Source organism: Gopherus flavomarginatus, chromosome 4 (genome assembly GCF_025201925.1).
Source record: "Gopherus flavomarginatus isolate rGopFla2 chromosome 4, rGopFla2.mat.asm, whole genome shotgun sequence".
Lineage (NCBI taxonomy): Eukaryota > Metazoa > Chordata > Testudines > Testudinidae > Gopherus > Gopherus flavomarginatus.
Window position 1 is genome coordinate 56,955,207 of NC_066620.1, and position 16,438 is coordinate 56,971,644.

Genomic DNA, 16,438 nt, shown 5'->3' on the forward strand with positions numbered 1-16,438 from the left:
AGGGGGAGAGATGGGACACAGCCCCTCCCCGCAACAGAGGGGGCAAGGGAAGCAGCACAGCCCACAGAGACAGAAGGGAAGAGGCAGAGTCAGAGTCTCTCCGCTTCTGGACACGCTGCTCTGCCCCCAGACTCCGAAGCAGCTGCAGCTCTGTGGCTGGCAGTCTGCCACTGCACCGCCTGGCCCCGCCCACTTGAGCAGGCTGCTGCAACGCCACCGGGCACCGCCCCTGGTGTTCCCCAGCTAAGGTGAGAAGGGATGGGATGGGGAGAAAGTGTGGGGTTCCAGGCTAGGGGTGGAGTCATGTGGGGGGTGGTCACAGGGGTTGTTCGAGTGCTTGCTCATATCCATTCCAGTTAGATGTGAGCGCGCTGCGTGCACTTCGTTGGAAGATTTTTACCCCAGCCAACACTCAGTGGGTTGGCTGGGCACCCCCTGGAGTGGAGCTGCTATGGCGCCGGATATATACCTCTGCCGACCTGACCGTCCCTCAGTTCCTTCTTACCGCTCGTGTCGGTCGTTGGAACAGTGGAGCGCGGCTTAGCTGATCTCCACCTCCCTAGCTATTTGCTCGTTTCTAATCGTTATTGTGTATATAGTTCAATTTTCTATAGTTCTAGTTAGTTTTATTAGTCCTTTTAAGTAGTTCTTGTATATACTTAGGAGGGATCGGGGATTAGCCCCTTCCCTTCACCTGGTACCGGGGTCCATGCCCGGTTCACCGGGCTTCAAACCGTGCTCGGCCTGTCATAGGCCGATGCCCACAGGAGACCCTCACGACTCCTGCCTCAAGTGCTTGGGCGAATCCCATCTCGCAGACAAGTGCCGCATCTGCAAGGCCTTCAAGCCCCGGACGAAAAAGGAGCGGGACTTTCGTCTCAAGCAGCTCCTGATGGAGGCAGCTCTCACTCCTCCACCTTCGGCACCGAACACCGCACCAGGGAGAAGTGCCTCTTCTGCACCAGAGCACATGGGCACTGTGAAGGCCCCTCGGCACCAGCCATCAGTGTCACCCAGAATATCAACTTGCTGATAGAGGAGGTTCCAGAGGTTGAGGACCCGGTGATAGATATATTATGGGCGGAGGCACCAACCTGAGTGGCCTTACCATTCATTCGTTCGATCCAAGCTAAGGCAGATATCATCTGGCAATCCCCAGCATCTATCCCGCCCACAGCCAGAGTAGTTGAACGGAAATACATGGTACCCTCCAAGGGGTACGAGTACTTATATGTGCACCTTCCTCCCTGCTCATTGGTTGCACAGTCTGTCAATGAACGGGAGCGTCATGGCCAGCAAGCCTCTGCCCCAAAATCCAAGGAGGCTAGGCGAATGGATTTGTTGGGTCGTAAAATCTATTCAGCGGGAGTCCTCCAACTCAGGGTAGCGAATCAACAAGCCCTGCTTAGTAGGTACAATTACAACACCTGGGAGGCGGTAGGGAAATTCACAGAGCTGGTGCCGCAAGACTCCCGCCAGGAATTTACGGCCATATTAGAGGAAGGAAAGAAAGTGGCGCGGACCTCTCTACAGGCCTCGCTAGAGGCCACCGATTCAGCAGCTAGAACGGTCGCCTCTGGAATCGCCATGCGACGTATATCGTGGCTTCAGGTGTCAGGCCTGACACCTGAACTTCAGCACACAATACAAGACTTACCATTCGATGGCCAGGGCCTGTTCTCACAGAAGATGGACCCTAGGCTACAGAGTCTGAAAGACAATCGGGTGATTATGTGTTCGCTTGGAATGCATACGCCACAGACTCAAAGAAGGTCCTTCCACACCCAACCTCAGCGCCCTTACCCCCCATCTAGGCCGAGACAAGAATTTGCCAGAAGGTGAGGTCGTGCCAACCGCAGGCATCACTCTGGACCTCAAGGGGATAACAATATTGGTCCCACCAAGCCACCGACGGGACCCAAATCAAACTTTTGAGAGTGCGCCCAAGAGCAGTGTACCAATTGTCTCCCAGGATCCTTTTCTGTTTTACAACCGCCTTTCCTCGTTCCTCTCTGCGTGGTCCCAATTAACCTCGGATCATTGGGTCCTACGCATGGTGGAGTTGGGATACCACCTCCAGTTTATTTCACTCCCTCCCTCCCGACCCTCCTCCTTGTCCGTCTTCAGGGACCCCTCTCACGAGCAATTCCTCCCGCAAGAGGTACAGAAGCTCCTTACAATGGAGCTATAGAGGAGGTACCGAAGGAATTAAGGGGCAAGGGGTTTTATTCCCGATATTTCCTAATCCCCAAAGCAAAAGAAGGCCTCAGGCCTATCCTAGACCTGCGAGAACTGAACAAGATCATGAAAAAGTTCAAGTTCCGCATGGTATCCCTGGGGACTATCATCCCTTCCTTGGATCCCGGAGATTGGTACGCCGCTCTTGATATGAAGGACGCGTATTTCCACACTGCAGTTTACCCTCCGCACAGACGGTATCTACGGTTTGTGGTGAACCATCAACACTTTCAGTTTACAGTCCTTCCATTTGGCCTCTCTACAGCCCCTTGGGTATTCACCAAGTGCATGGCGGTAGTTGCCGCCTCCCTCCACCGTCGTCGAATACATGTCTTCCCATACCTCGACTACTGGCTCATTCGAAGGACCTCAGAGGAACAAGTCACCAGTCATGTGGGCATCGTCAGGGACCTATTCATGCAACTAGGCCTGATGATCAATCTGGAGAAATCTACGCTAGTGCCTACACAAAGAATAGAGTTCATCTGGGCCATTCTGGACTCCAATCTTGCAACGGCCAGTTTAGCACTACACCATTTTCAGGCAATAGTATTACTTATACAAAGACTTCAAAACTTCCCAATAACCTCAGCTCACACTTGCCTCGGCCTCCTCAGTCACATGGCTGCGTGCAAATTCGTGACAAAGCACACCAGACTGCGCAAGCGCCCCCTTCAAACTTGGCTCGCCTCAGCCTACCGCCCAGGCAGGGACGCCATAGACATGGTGGTCACCATTCCTCCGAACATCCTAGGCTCCCTCGACTGGTGGCTGACGCCATCCCTGATGTGTGCAGGTCTACCGTTCCATCCACCACAGCCCTCCATGTCCCTGGCAACAGACGCATCATCTCTCGGCTGGGGTGCTCACCTAGGACACCTTCACACTCAAGGCCTTTGGTCGCCTCTGGAGTTGGTGTTACATATAAATGTCCAAGAACTGAGAGCAGTCCGCCTGGCATGCTAGACGTTCCAGCGCCATCTATGAGGTCGTTGTGTCTCAGTGTTTACAGACAACACAACAGCCATGTATTACATAAACAAGCAGGGAGGGACACGATCCTCCCCCCTTTGTCATGAGGCGATACAATTATGGGACTTCTGCATAGCCCACTCAATAGACCTGGTAGCGTCCTTTCTCCCAGGAGCCCGGAACACTCTGGTAGATCAACTGAGCAGATCCTCCTTCTCTCACGAGTGGTCGATCCGTCCGGACATTCTCCATTCTGTCTTCTAGAAGTGGGGGTTTCCCCACATAGACCTCTTTGCCTCCCGAGAGAACAGGAAATGCCAGGTGTTCTGCTCCCTGCAAGGTCGCTCCCCGGGGCTCCCTTTCGGACGCATTCCTAATTCTGTGGAAAGGACACCTCTTTTATGCCTTCCCTCCGTTTCCACTTGTCCACAGAGTCCTGCTCAAGCTCCGCAGGGACAGAGCCCACCTAATCCTGATCGCTCCAGCACGGCTGAGACAGCATTGGTACACCTTGTTGCTCGACCTCTCGGTGGCAGACCCAATTCCCCTGCCACTCTGGCTGGACCTCATAACACAGGACTTGGGCAGGCTTCACCACCCGGACCTGCAATCCCTTCATCTGACAGCATGGCTGCTGTCTGGTTGAGCCAGTCTGAATTGCGTTGTTCCGCACCGGTACAACAGGTGCTGTTGGGAAGTAGAAAGTCTTCCAAGCGGACGACATATCTCACCAAGTGGAAGCGCTTCTCCCACTGGTGCGCTTAGCGTAACTTTACCCCCGGACGCGTATCTGTCCCCATTATCTTAGATTATTTATGGACCCTCAAAGAGCAGGGCCTGGCAGTCTCTTCTTTAATGATGCATCTTGCAGCTATTTCCGCCTTCCACCTGGGGGAAAGTGGCAGCTCAATCTTTTCTCACCCCATAGTTTCCAGGTTCCTTAAAGGATTGGAGCGACTGTACCCTCAAGTCAAACGCTCAACCCCTATCTGGGATCTAAACCTGGTGTTAGCTAGGCTTATGGGTCCCCCCTTCGAGCCTCTAGCCATGTGCTCGCTGCTGTATCTTTCCTGGAAGACAGCCTTTCTCGTCGCTATCAGCTCGGCTAGAAGAGTCTTGGAACTTTGAGCTTTGACAGCGGATTCCCCATATACAGTATTCCACAAGGACAAGGTACAACTGCGACCTCACCCGGCATTCCTCCCTAAGGTTGTGTCTGCCTTCCACGTTAATCAAGACATCTTTCTCCTGGTCTTTTTCCCGAAGTTGCACTTGTCGCGTCGGGAACAACAGCTGCATACTTTGGATGTCCGCAGGGCTCTCGCCTTTTATATCGAGAGGACCAAACCCTTCCGACGTTCGCCTCAGCTCTTCGTAGCTGTTGCAGAGCGGATGAAAGGCATGCCGGTCTCTTCCCAACGAATTTCATCTTGGGTGACATCCTATATCCAGACATGCTATGACTTAGCTCACGTTTCAGCTAATCATCTCACTGCCTATTCTACTCGGGCTCAAGCCTCATCTGCCGCTTTCCTGGCCCATGTTCCCATCCAGGAAATATGTCGCGCTGCTACCTGGTCTTCCATCTACACCTTTGCATCGCACTACACATTGGTTCAGCAGTCCAGAGACGATGCAGCCTTTGGCTCAGTGGTCTTACATTCCGCAACATCTCACTCCGACCCCACCGCCTAGGTAAGGCTTGGGAATCACCTAACTGGAATGGATATGAGCAAGCACTTGAAGAAGAAAAGACAGTTACTCACCTTCGTAACTGTTGTTCTTCGAGATGTGTTGCTCATATCCATTCCAAATCCGCTCTCCTTCCCCACTGTCGGAGTAGCCGGCAAGAAGGAACTGAGGGATGGTCGGGTCAGCAGGGGTATATATGCGGCGCCATAGCGGCGCCACTCCAGGGGGCGCCCAGCCAACCCACCGAGTGTTGTTAGGGTAAAAATCTTCCGACAAAAGTGCACGTGGCGCGTGCACACCTAACTGGAATGGATATGAGCAACACATCTTGAAGAACAGTTACAAAGGTGAGTAACCGTTTTTTACTCCCCTGACCCTCAGTTTCTCTTCCCCCCCTCTCAAATTTCCCCACCAGTTGCTGTCCCAGTCCATCAGGGTAAGCAGCTGGTGCACCGGGATACTTTGTTTACTTAGGTTTACCTCCATGCATGCGGACGCTCAAGGTAAACAAACCGTCTCAGCCCGCTAGCAGCTTATCCTGATGGCCCGGGAGCCAAAGTTTGCCGATCCCTGAATTATAGGGTCAGCTTTTGAATGGGTCATAAAAAATTTCCATTTTTACTTATCCATCTTCGGCCAGTCGGCTTATAAACGAACCAGCTTATGATCAAGTATATATGGTACATCTGTAGATCTCTAGAGCAGGTAACACTTTTCAAATTCCAGAGAACAAGAATGTACCCACAAAACTCATTGGCAGGACAATTCAGCCATTTCTAGTAACCAATTGCTATATACCAAGCAACAGAACAGACCAGGTCATACTTCTTATCCTGAAGCCTCTGGGTGTGTCTAAAGAAAGAGACAGAACTTCTTTAGCATGATTTGAGGGGGAACAGACAGCTGTGGTCAGAAGACATTAAGAAACAGATTTGGGCCACGTCTACATCACGGTGGCTGCAGCTGTGCTGCTGCAGAAACCACGGTGAAGGTGCTTCCTACAGTGACAGAAGGGGTTTCTCACACCCAAGAAATGCAGCTAGTTGATCAAATGTTTAAGTGCAGACCAGGCCTTAGGATATCACTGTAGCTTCCTGATAGTAAAATGAGTATTGTTTCTTTATGCATAGATGGTGCTGCACAGCTGATCATTTCCTGAAAGATAACAAGTCTCTTCCTCACAGACTGGTGTATACTGAAGATTGGGGGGAAAAGATAGACATTTCAGGCAGAGAGATTTCCATCCCATAAGGCCACGTCTACATTAGAAAGGTTTGCTGGTGCAGTTACACTGGCAAACCCTCCTAACATATGTACAGCTTACACTGGCAAAAAAGAGCTTTTGTCTTTTGCTGATACAGTTTATATCAGTGGTTTCCAAACTTTTTTTCACCAAGGTCCCCTTTGGCACCTAAATATCCTGGATCCCTTTCATTTCCTAAAACAACAACATGAAACTTATGTATATTAGCTAGGTTTATTATGACAAATGCAAAAGCGCACACACAGTTGAGTTTACTGGTCTCAGGATTCCCTGGGCTCAGTTCCCATATCCACCATAGAGTCCTGAAACCCTACTTCACTTGATCTGTATTTTTGTTTCCCCTAAATGGGTTATTACATTCTTATCTTGTAGAAGTGTTGAGTCTTGACATCTGTGGCAGGAAAAGTAATTCTAAGCCCTCAAAGAGGCGTGAGGGGGTGTAATTTACTTAATGGGCAATGGCGGTACTACTGGAATGCTTCCACCACTCATGTGGTGCATGAGAGGTCGCGCTATGTGCAGGATGCCATTTTGAGAATAAAATGGCATCATCCATATAGCAAAAGTGCCAGAATGTTTTGGCCCTGGCTCAAAGTATAGATCTCCACATAACAATGGATCAGCAGAGATCCAGGGATCCCACTTTGGGAACCAATGGCTTACAGGAGTTCAGCAAGTGAAATAAGCTACATCGGCAGAAGCATTTTCATGCTAGTATAATGGTGACCATGCTAGGGCTTTTGCCAGAATAGAGGTGTCTCAAAATTCTCACACTCATAACTGACACTGCTATACTGACAAAGGTTTTGAGTGGAGACCTGGCCTAGGAATATGGAATATTCTCCTAACGAAAGTGATGGAAGCCCTAACACTGGAGAAATTTTAAAGTAGATTGGACAAACAGAATATACAGTAGTATAGCAGGGAACAATTTTGCCAGTAACAGGGGAGATGGAAAAGGGATTATATCTAGTCCATCCCTAATGTCCCTCTTTGGTAAAGAGTAAACAAAATTGCCTTTAATTTTTTAATCCTTACCACTCTTAGTTACATACTATCACATCACAAATAAAGGTAGAGTTTTTTGATCTATATAAACACACAACAATGAAAAACCTTGGCAATCATGGTGATAAGTACACCTCTACCCCAATATAACTCTGTCCTCAGGAGCAAAAAAATCTTACCGCATTATAGGTGAAACCACATTATATTGAACTTGCTTTGATCTGCCAGAGCGCACAGCCCTGCCCCCTGAGAGAGCTGCTTTACCATGTTATATCCAAATTCGTGTTACATCAGGTCGCATTATATTGGGGTAGAGGTGTAGTTACCTAATTGGTACATCTGCATTGTAGCAGGGAGCTACAGTTCCCAGCTCAGATAGACTAAGCTCTAGTCTACATTACAGACCTATATTGGTATAACTATATTGCTTAGGGATCTAAAAAATCCACACCCCCAAATGACTTAGTTATACCGACCTAACCCACCATCAACATGGCTACCGCCTTTCGGGGAGTTGGACAGGAGAGCTCTCCCCCATCAGCTTAGAGCATCTTCATTAAAGTATTACAGCAGCGCAGCTGCATCAGTTGCAGCTTTTTAACTGGCCTAACACACTAGCTCTGATCAAGCGAATGCTCTAAAAACAGCAGTCTGATCATGGTAATATGGGCAGCCACCTGAGTACAATCTTGTCTGAGACATTAGGTATGTGCTTAGGTGGCTAGCCAAACAGCCACCACCCATTCTGCTGCGACCGCATTGCTATTTTTGGCAAACTACCATGATCAGTGCTAGCACAAGTATGTCAGCCTGAGTTGGGAATTACACCTTCCAGTTGCAGTGCAGATGTACCACAGAGCTTTTTGATCACAATTAAGTTTTATGGAAAGAAGAATCAAAGACTGCAGGGTTAGCTAATCATGTACCAGAAATGTATAATCAGGAGCAACACTTGGATAAGTAATTTCCTATTCTCTAGGGTTGCTTATTCTTTGGCCTCCTGTGGCAACTTCCCTGGTATTTCCAACTTATGCCCTCTCCATACCAACATCCGTATCAGTGCCATCAAGAGTAGCAATTCATGACACAAGGTTGCCATTACCTGCTTTGTGTTGGGTGTCTGAACAGTGAGCAACATGGGCCACGATGTCTTATCAAGTCTTCAGAGAGGGATAGAAGAGGTTTTCCCTAAGAGTTCAATGTTCATGAAAACTGCTAGACCAACCACCTAAGTCTTCTCTAAATCAACATAGTATAGCTTTTGTAGAGGGATTACAAGCAACATAGCCTTCCTACCATTAGCCTTCCAGCATGCCTCAATTCTGACCTGGAGCAACAGCTTGTGCATCCACTTGTTAGCCTCTTTTCTGGGACTACCAATAAACGGTGCCAATGTGAAAATGTGTTTTACGATGTAGATACCTAAGCCATTGGGAATGGAACCGAGACCAATTCATTTCAGTCATTCCATAGTCACTATCCTATTTCATATCTGAATCATTGACCTGAACGTTAGTCTCTGTAGCCAATTACTAATACACAAAATGATAATGTTCAGACTGCTACATTATGGTGAATGTTTTGCAAAGAAAAAGGAGTAGTAATGACGAAGGGAATATTTGGACTTCGAATGAAAATCATCAGCGGTTGGGGGAGGAGAAGAGGAACCTCAGGTCATGAAGTTCATCCCTATGCCTAGACAGAGGTGGTTCTCTAGACTTAGTTTTGGTTTTTTAAAGAAAAACAAAATCCCACAGTGCAGACTAAACAATGAATGCTGGTTGAAAAGAATACATGACTTTAGACTGAACTAAGTTTATCCCTTACAAAATTAAGCTTTTACAAACCTAAGGCCAACAAGCACTTTTAAAAAATATTGAAAGTTCAAACACTGCAGCACAAGAAACCAGATACTAACTAAACACAAAAATGATACTGGCTTAATTAATTTTCCATTGTCCAAACTGAGAAATGTATTCAGCACCTAAGAGCATAAATAAGTGTCTTTTTCTGAGAGAGATCACTTTTAAGACAGTAGGTCATTAGTAGTAAAACACAGGGTGGATAAAAACCAAGTTTTTTGTTATTTAGATTCTAGTGTTTTTTCTCTAAATAAACCTGTTTAAAATTAAATCCAAATGTAATGCAGACACTGTTAAGGCATAAATCTATTATAATCTTTTAAAAAATTTAAATAAAATAAATAAATATGCTGAATCCAGGAGCCTCTATCAATAACTGACTTAAATGCAGCTTTTCTATACAAAGAATCAGGTGGAGGGGAAAAAAAAAAATCTAATTTTTGAGGTCAAGCTTTATAAATATAGCACAATACACAATAGGCTATGTACTGTATCAAGGGCTTGTTATGTTTAATAAAATACATTTTATATGCTGTTCTGTGTGTTTAATTAAATTGCAGTTACCATCCTAATGCAGCTTGACACAAATCATGAGCCAAATGTTAATTATCTAGTAAATTATCTTTCACCATTTTCTAACATACTAAAATGTACAATTAATAATGTGAAAATACTGAACTATATAATTGCTTAAATGTATATGTTTATAGTGTACCATCCTAGGTAGCAAAAGATGCATCAAACCTAGCGCAAAAGTTCTATTTAGTTATAACCATTAAAGCATGTTGATTTACCTTTCTTCAAAAAAATAACTGAAGCACAAGTGGAAAAGTTGACAAATAGTTTTAAATTGATGCATTACATTTGGTGATTTAAACGTAAGCTTGTTCACAATGTACGTTTTTACAGTATGTCTTTTAAATAGCCTGGGGAAACGCAGAGTAATAAAACCATAGCCAAGAATGAAAGGCAAAGATAAGGTATCTTCCACACAAGTTTCAAAGTACTTTAAAAAGTGCTCAACAAGCCACACAAGAACCCTGTTAAGTATTATATCCTTTTTATCAGGTAGGAATAAGGCAGAGATTACACGACTTGTCCCAGACAACAAAGAGTGACAGTGACAGACTCAGGTACAGAAAACCCAGGAGTCCTGATTCCCAATTCATGCAAACTTACAATTAGATAAAAACTGTCTGCCTCTCATATTTTAAAGAATTAAGGAAATGCCTCTACTTGTTATTGTTTTAATAAGAAAAAGAAAAACACTGCAGAACTACATCTCCTTCCCCAGGTCAGACTGAGGGTATGTCTACACTTAAAACACTACAGCTGCAGCAGTGCTTCAGTTCAGCAGACACTACCTACACTGACGGGAGAGGTTCACCTGTGGCTGCAGGTACCTAGCACTATCTACACATGGGGTTAGGTCAACATAGCTACATATTCGGGGGTTGGATTTTTCACACCCTAAGAGACCTAGTAAGTTGATGTAAGTCCCTAGTGAAGACCAGCTCCTAAGGCAACGCGGTGCCCAGAACACAGGCCCCTAGAAGAGATGCATGGGCATCAGCGATAAAGCTCCAGGATGAAGACTGTATTCAACAACTTAATTCCTTTGGCACAATGGAACTTGTACAATAAGGTTAAAGCTTATCTGTCCAGAAGACAGAGCTTTCTTGGGGGCTAACATGAGACCGTGAACTCACACAGGAACTAAGGACTGCCACAAACTTCACTACCGGATATGCAAGGAGTACTTCTTTGACCTTGCCTTCTCTAACATATAGTAACATTTTATTAAAAACAACAAAACAAAATGCTCCACTCCACACACCTCCCCCTAGGGAGAGGATGAAAGAACAAACATGTGACAGATGTTTGTCACATTACTTAATGCACTACTGGAAGGCACTCAGATACTATGGTGATGAGCATGGTGTAAAGAACTTGTGCAGAGTTACATCCTTCCCCAAGATAGAACCTCTGCCCTTGGGAGCAATAAAGATGGCAACAGGGATCTCATCTCTATCTTCCAGACAGGCAGAGGTGCCATTAAGGGTCCCCCAGTACTTACCCAAGAAGATAAGTGTGTAGCATAGCCATACTTTATTTCCTGGGACAATGTTCACAGGGCACCCAGAGTAGTGGGCCTTTGAGATGCATGGGGCAGTTCATAGCCCTCAGACCAATAGTTCGGCTGTCTGCAAACTCAAGCAGCCATCACTGAGATCATGATGCTCAGTCCACATTTTCAAGGTTCTCTTTGCATCATGCAGATGAGAAACAAAATTAAAACTTAAATTCCAACACAACACATGACCCCAGGAGCTGGAGCGCTAAATATGAGCCAGTAGTGCCTGTTGTCTTGAGCCAGTACTGCTTCTGTCCCTAATATAGAGATAAATTTGCTGCTACAATTTCATTTTAAACATGAAACAAAACAAGGTAAAAAAAGCCTCAATTTTAGAAGTTTGTTACAATCCTTGTTAATATAAATTTACTGCTATACCGTAACCTCTTTCCTTCTCTAGTGTTATAATATTTACAGTGGTAACCTGAGATGCTAGGAAGAGGGTTTACAAAGAAACACTCAACAGATGCTGTTACCGGTAGTCTCTTTTAAGTCCAAGCTAAGTCAGACGGCTGCCCGGCCCTGTGAGCTGCTGCTGCTGCCCGCCCCCTCCCGAGCGCGCACTGGGCTCCTCGCTGTCTCAGTGCCCCACCGGCCCGCACCAAAGGCTGCTGAGTAGGGATCATCCGTGGGCTAAATTGTGAGCAAAGGCTCCGAGTCCGAGACAAGCTGCGGCCGCGGCTCCGCTCCCACCAACCAGGACCCGGTCGGCGCCTCGTGCGCCCTGCTCGGGGGCTCCAGTGCACGTGGGGGCGCGGAGCGAGCTCGTTCGCCGCTCCCGGGGCGGGGGAGGGGGGCAAACCCGGCCGGAGGCGGCGGCACTCGGGCGGGACAGGCCGGGGGTGGGGTCAGTCACCTTTGAAGAAGCGCAGGGCCAGGCCGTACAGCTCTTCCAGGCCGAACCCCCAGCGCTGCTCTGGACTCAGCGCCGCTGCCTCCTCCGGGGGCCCGGGGCCCGGCCGGCTCCACCCCGCCGCGTTCCCCGCCCGGGGATCCGGCTGCCCCGGCGGGGCGTCCCCGGGCCGCTCCTCGGAGTCGGGGCTCAGGGTCAGCCCGTCAATGGAGACCTCGAGTCGCTCCGAGCTTAGCGCCGCCACCGCCGCGGCCGCCATCCTCCCTCCGGCTCGGCTCGGCTCGGCTGGGCTGGGGCGGGGCGGCCACGTCCCGACTTCCGGTCCCCTCTGACCCGGAACTTCCGGCACCAGCGAGCGGCTCCCCGTGCCCCGCCCCCCGCTCCATGGGGCGTGGGCTGCTGTAAATGTTTACAACGTTGGGGGGAAGTGGAGGCGGATGACGTTTCATCTCAGCTTTCAAACGTTCTGTCCGCGCTCTGTCACCCCCTACTGCCTGTTCTACCTTGGAACTGTGAGCTGCGCGCGCTCGCTCGCATTGAGCTGATGGGGGACCCCGTTTATTTGCAAGTGCAGATGACACGTGTGTACACTGCGCTTTACAAATTTGACATGTCATCATCAGAGCCAGCTTCTCTTGGTGATAATTTAATAGCTGAACTACCCTATTGTAATAAAATGTAGTTTTCAGGTTTTTGATCTGCCACGTTTTGTGCTTGATTCACGGTGTTTGTGTTTCATACACATTTTATTATACAGCAGCTGCATGATTTAATCCTAAAAATTAAGCTAAGCATCTGGTGTAAGAAACTTTGAAGTCCTTATTCTTCGACACATCCTCAGTGTAAAAGGAACTGAATTTGTGACTGGACTTGTCAGGTTTGCCATGTTTTACTCAAAGGGGAGGAAATACTTATTTGCATTCTTAGATAAGTTTGTTTCCTTGCTCATTTTGGCCTTGTCTACATCAGGAAAAAAAAGTTGTGTTCTTACCTCACTTTTAGTTAAAGATAAAGTCCTAGTGAAGACAAAGCGATTTGTAGTTTTCTCACATTAGGAGGTCAAGGTAAAGACTAAAGAGAGCCTAAAATTTACTTGGACCTGTTACCTCATTAAAAGTACAAACTGCCTTGTCTTTGAGTAGGATTTTATCTTGGGTTAGCTGACATGAGGGAAGACGACACCCTTTTTTTCTAGTGAAGATGCACCCTTGTCTCCTTTCTGCAATTTTTAGTAGTTTGTGAACCTCCAACTAGCCACTGAGTGTTTACAGGTCACATTGGGTTAATGCCCCTTTGTTTCAAGCTGCTAAATTACATTAAAGAAAGTAAAGGTACATTGAGGAATTATTAATATTACACTTCCATGTGAACAATTGCTGTGGGTGCCCCACTGATGTTATGCAATTGCAACTGTGTGACCAGGGGATCTGCCCAATTATAAAGAGAAGGAAAAGTGTCCATGCAATATGGTATTAAGCTGCAGGTTCACATTATGAAAGAGTTTAGGAAGCTACTGGCACTAGAAAATTGGTGAGAATATTCTCCAGAGGTGAATTTTTCAATTCGTGGACATGCACATTTTTTGCTAAAAAAACCCCCAAAATTCTAATAGTTAAGTGACATTAGACAGTCAGGGAATATAAACCTGCCCGGAGAGCTATGTATCCAGTCAGCCATAAATAATACAACTCAAATTTCATATACCAAGCACTTACAATTAATAAATGTTTGCCATAAATATTTGACAAAATAATTCCAAATAGTTTATACATTTGAGGAAATGATTAGCAATTAGTGACTAATTAACAAATAGCATAGAAAGGCTATATCCACCAAATATATTATGCCCTCAGCTCTAGTAATCATTGATCCTGGAGAGGAAAAGAAATGCAGAAGAGGTCAGAGTCTCTGAGAGGTCTGGGGGCAACAGCAGGGGCATCCATAGAAAAGCACAGTCCTGGAAACACAAGATGTAACACAAAAGAAGTGATTTAATTATACAAACAGAGATAATAGATAAAGGCTCACTGGGTGCTTTATATCAAGGGACCAGCCCCCCCCCATCCCAAGATCCCATCAAATACTTTCGTACAAGACTGCCTCACTCCACCAAATGACTCTCCTAACAGTGGGATTGGGGGAAGGCAGAAGAAAGCCCTGTATTTAAAGGTAAAAGGCCCCTCCTCCCAAGGCAGTCAGAGTGAACACCCTGGCTCCTCCACCAGTCTGTACCTTCCTACAAGGAAGTGGGTTATGTTTCACCCATCCAGCCATTTCTAACAGAGGAGGGGTCTAGACCTCCTCTTACCCCACAAGAAGTGACATGAAGTACTCCTGTAATTTAATATGTCAGCTCTGCTAGAGCAAACTACGTATCTTTAGGGTTGCCAACTCTCCAGGATTGGCTTGGAGTCTCCTGGAATTGGCATTAATCTCCCAGCGACTATTGAAAGCAATCCAAGAGATTTTAATAGGATATTTTAAGAAAATGACATTATGTCATGTTGGGGAAAAAAATCTCCCGGAATAGCTTCAGTCAGAGTTGACAACCCTAAGTATTTTTATTATCTCAACAGTACATCTCTGAACAGCCAGCCTCTGCTACAGGCTCAGAACAGTAAGAGATTGAGGCAGTCAGTCAGTCAGTCAGTCATTCACAGAGGAAATCTGATGCTCAGCTGCTATGGCAGTCATTTGTCCCAGCCTTAGCAAGTGGGACAGCCATGAACACAATGTTCCTAGCAGCACTGGAATTATGCCAGGCCTGAGCTCTAGTAATGCAAGAAGGAAGCTCTAGACTAGTACCTTTTATTACAAGAGATTAAACTGAATGAGAGCATCCCTGGCCAATCAGAGTGCCCTTCCCTCTCTCCCCCATTATGAAAGAAACTCAAACTAAAGGAAAGGGGGGAGTTCTATTAAGCCTGGCAGCTACATTTCACACTTGAGTGGTGGCAGAATTTACCTTCTTCCAGAGCATTACGGTTCTGTCTCTTCCTATAGGATATTTCTGTTTTTCTTTGTTTCTTTTTTGTTTAGTTTGTTTGTCCCTGAGGGTTATGCTTTGTGAGCGCAATCTAGACTAGGAAGAGGAGCCTAAGATTTTAGATCTTTTATCGACCTGAATTTTATGTGCCCCTTCCCTGCAGGGAATAGATCCCAACTATACTGTAAAATCAACAATGTTGACTATTATAATATGGCAGGCTCCCAAGACTATTAAAGATGCAAAACAAAGACGAATTGAGTTTGTGCCTAAGCTACTTTATTGTGTATAAACGGTTGTTTTAAGTATTTTTTTTCTGCTTTTTTAAAGAAGAAATTTAGATTTCCCCACTTTGAAAGACTATCATAAGAAAGATTTCTGCTACTCGAAAACTGCTAGGATTATGACATCACAGCACCAAAGAAGTGAAACTTGATTGAGAGGAATTTAAATCTCTGTTTTTCATAAACACCCATTTAATTCAATAGCCCTACAAATCTTGGGAAGAAAAATAAGTCTGTTAAGATGCAGCATCTCTTACTTCTCAGTTAAAGCTGAGAGAATTCCTAATCCACATCTCTGAAACCTCCAACAAGTTCTAATGCAAAACATGGAAAGATCAGATTCAATAATCCTGATTTTACTAAGGTATAAAATAAGCTGCAGCAGGAGGAGGAAAAAAAAAAAAAAAGAGGGAGGAGCTTCTGTGTAGAAGTATAAAAAGTGCACAACCCTAATTTCTTTTCATTTGCATGGTTTAGTCTTGCACTGTACACGAGATCAAAGAGTATTTTAATAGTGTCTCTGTATCACACTGCATTTTTGGAGTCTGCAAGGCTGTACTACAGATCAGAAACCTAATTAAAACATAGTTCAGTCCCTTCTGGGTTCTAGGGAGGAAATTCAAGCAAAAAATTTCCACTAGTGCAGCTATTTTGGTGGTAGCACTGTTCAGTCCTACTGTTGCCCTGCTCATGTACTCACTTAGGTCAATGCAAAATGAGTGTAAAGCACTACCAGATAAGCATTTTACATCCACTTTCTAGGGTTACCATATTTCAGGCTCCCCAAAAGAGGACACTATGAGAGGAGGGAGGCTGAAGGGGAGAGGAGGAGCTGGAGGAGTATAGGTGAAGGAGCTGGAGGGGATACCTGCAGCAGGGGACTCACTGGAGGTGGGGGGCAGTGTCATTCCCTGTCATGGGGGCATGGCAGCTAGTGCAAGCCCAGGACGCAGTGACAGACAGAGAGCCACCAGTCAGCACCTACCTGTGGGATCCCCTCCCCAGGTTTGGGAGCCGGGGCCTAGGTGGGTGGGATCCAGTAGCTGTGGCTGCAGGGGAATGGACCAAATCAGCTGCCAATTCAGGGGAGGGACTAATCGGGAAGCAGACCAAGCGGGGCTCTTTCTGAGCTGCAGCGACTGCTC

At 46.4% G+C, this 16,438-nt stretch overlaps 1 protein-coding gene across 1 annotated transcript in view; it reads right to left on the reverse strand.

Annotated features, from left to right (window-relative positions):
- ACBD3 (acyl-CoA binding domain containing 3) overlaps positions 1-12,319 on the reverse strand; it is a 36,018-nt gene extending 23,699 nt beyond the window's left edge. The window contains exon 1 of the mRNA XM_050948565.1: positions 12,027-12,319. Within this exon, the coding sequence (XP_050804522.1) occupies positions 12,027-12,282 (256 nt within the window). The 5' untranslated portion in view covers positions 12,283-12,319. The remainder of the gene's footprint in view (positions 1-12,026) is intronic.
- Positions 12,320-16,438: the final 4,119 nt, after the last annotated feature.